General features: G+C 35.6%; 1 protein-coding gene across 1 annotated transcript in view; it reads right to left on the reverse strand.

The window, feature by feature from the left end:
- Positions 1-2,665, reverse strand: part of MCMDC2 (minichromosome maintenance domain containing 2) — a 51,079-nt gene that overhangs the window by 46,487 nt on the left and 1,927 nt on the right. Inside the window, exons 4-6 of the mRNA XM_017509148.2 lie at positions 1,733-1,928; positions 584-706; positions 361-465 (exon numbers count right to left, since the gene is read on the reverse strand). Of these exons, the coding sequence (XP_017364637.2) occupies positions 361-465; positions 584-706; positions 1,733-1,928 (424 nt within the window). The remainder of the gene's footprint in view (positions 1-360; positions 466-583; positions 707-1,732; positions 1,929-2,665) is intronic.

Genomic DNA, 2,665 nt, shown 5'->3' on the forward strand with positions numbered 1-2,665 from the left:
AAAAAAAAAAAAAAAAAAAAAAAAAAAAAAAAAGAGAGAGGGTCTCTCTGTGTTTCCCAGACTGGAGTGCAGTGTCACCATCACAGCTCACTGCAGCCTCCAATGCTGGACTTAGGCGATCCTCCCATCTTAGCTTTCCAGGTAGCTAGGACTACAGGCACATGCCACCACATCTGGCTAATTTTTTAATTTATAGAGATGAGGTCTCACTATATTGCTCAGGCTGGTCTCAAACTCCTGGCCTCAAGTGATCCTCCCACCTCAGCCTCCCAAAGTTTTGAGATTACAGGCATGAGCCAGCCACTGTGTCCAGCCAATTACATCTTTATAGCAATTTGAGTTCAAACAGAATTCACTTACCTCTTAGGAAAATTGTAAGAGATTGAAACCTAAATGGCTGGTTGTTAGAATATCCTTGAAAAGCATGAAGTGCCTTTGTGGTAATTATTTCAACTATTTGTTTATCTTAAAGCAAAGAGCAAAAAAGAATTAGATATTAGAATATATACTCAATTTAATTTCCACAATGAAATATCAGACACTATTTTTAAAATTGTGATTACAAAATGTAAATGCATATTACCACCAAGTACTCTAAATTTTCTGTCTTCTTGAAGTGAAGATGCACACAGATCACACAAAAAGTCATTTCTTATTGTTGCAGATTCTGTAGCACCAGGGACATGCACTCTTATATACTGAAATCCTGAAAGAAAACAGAGGTAAGATACATTTGCTTTCAGATTTAGCTTTTTTGTTGTTGTTATTGTTATTTTTTAATTTTTATATTTATTCTCTTTTATTACTCACACTAACAGATTTTAGCTATTTCAGTCCTTTAAAATTAGTCTAATTCAAAATGGAATTAATTGAATTTTGTACTTGGGTTCAGAGTAGTTCAATTAACAGTTATTGGATGGCTGTTTCTTGCCAGGCACTGTGCTAAGGCACTAGCAATATGGATGCTTAAGCACACAATTTCTATATGTGGCAGTGAGAAGCAGATGACAGATTTCCACCTGCGGTATTCATTTGCAGAGTGTTCAGAGAGAAGAGAGGAGGGTCAATCCACCCAATGAGAGGTGGTGAGGATACTGGTGAGGTCCTGGAGAAGGACTAAACTAATGTTAAGCCAAAGGGTTGAGAGAGGACATTAAATGTTTCATTCACAACGTCATGAAATAATGTGTGAAGAACAAGTACTTCAGTAATACAGGTGCACTTGTTAGGATGGAGGTGGGGGAGAAAAGGAGAAAAATGCATTTCAAGATTTTGCAAAGTAAACATATAAACATTAGGATATATAAAATTTTATTCAATTTTTTTCTATTTTGTGAGTGTTTCATAACTAATTGTAAATATGATTTAGGGTTAAACAATAAATTGTTAGGTGTTTTTTTTTTGGAGACAGGCTGGAGTACAGTGGCATGAACATCCAGGCTGGAGTACAGAGGCATGAACACAGCTCACTGTAGCCTCAACCTACCTGGCTCAAGCAATCCTTCCAACTCAGCCTCCCAAATAGCTGGGACTACAGGCATGTGTCACCATGCTGGGCTAATTTTTGTATTTTTTGTAGAGACTAGGTTTCTCCCTGTTGCCCAGGCTGGTCTCAAACTTCGAAGCTCAGGTGATCCTCGCTCCTCGGCTTCCCAAAGTACAGGGATTACAGGCATGAGCCACCATGCCTAGCCAATTGCTTAATGTTTTGATTTTACATTTTAATATTTACCTTTTGAAAGAGGGCACGCTTCATCTGAACAAAGGAATCTTGCACCTTGTGTATACTTGGTTACAGTTGTCATTGCAATCACAATTCCTTGCATCACATAAAATCTCTGAGATGTATAATCAAGTGGAAACTCACAAAGATCAAGACTATAACTTGGCAGGGGAGGTAAATGTGATAATTTCAGCACTATATTAATCTAAAAAGAACATAAAAATGGTATTAATGAAAATTGCAAATCCAATTTGACATATATTACAATATAGTAAGTATATTATAGAGTAAATCAAGTAATGATATATTAATATTCTTAGGAACCAAAAGGTTAAGCATTAGAGAAATGACATTCAAATATATAATTAAAGAAGTAAAAATCTGATTTACTTAATCTAAGATTTTAACTGAAAATATCACTGTGAACTTATAATGTTTCCTTAAATATACACAATTTCTGACCATATCCACTGAAAAGACTTAGAAAACAATGTCAACCAGGCAGCAAAGAAGCATGCCTAGTGTCCAGATTGTGATCTCTTCTTAAGTATCATTTCTCACTAAAAGGAACCAGGATTCCTTGGGGAAAATGGCTGATTTCAGGTCTCGGATAGAAAATATAGCAGATGGACTTGGGGTATCTTCTCACAAATGGCCTGTGTCAAAAGGACATAGGAGCAAATTTGAAGGGACCCCCAATGACAAAAGATAGGATAATATGAGCATCAAAAGGAATGACAGAGATTCATTGAAATATATCATATATATTTAAAAGTTCATGAGTCCCGCATATTTAAAAAAGGAAAACCAAAAAATAAAAAAATTGGTCATTACTGGAGGCTGCTAGATTTTAAGTCATTACTCTTTATGAAGGCAAAGAATCAAACATTTACCCTGCCTTTTCTGTACAAATTATATTTCAGAGTAACCAAATGCTGATAA

Source organism: Cebus imitator, unplaced genomic scaffold (assembly GCF_001604975.1).
Source record: "Cebus imitator isolate Cc_AM_T3 unplaced genomic scaffold, Cebus_imitator-1.0 Scaffold407, whole genome shotgun sequence".
NCBI classification, from domain to species: domain Eukaryota; kingdom Metazoa; phylum Chordata; class Mammalia; order Primates; family Cebidae; genus Cebus; species Cebus imitator.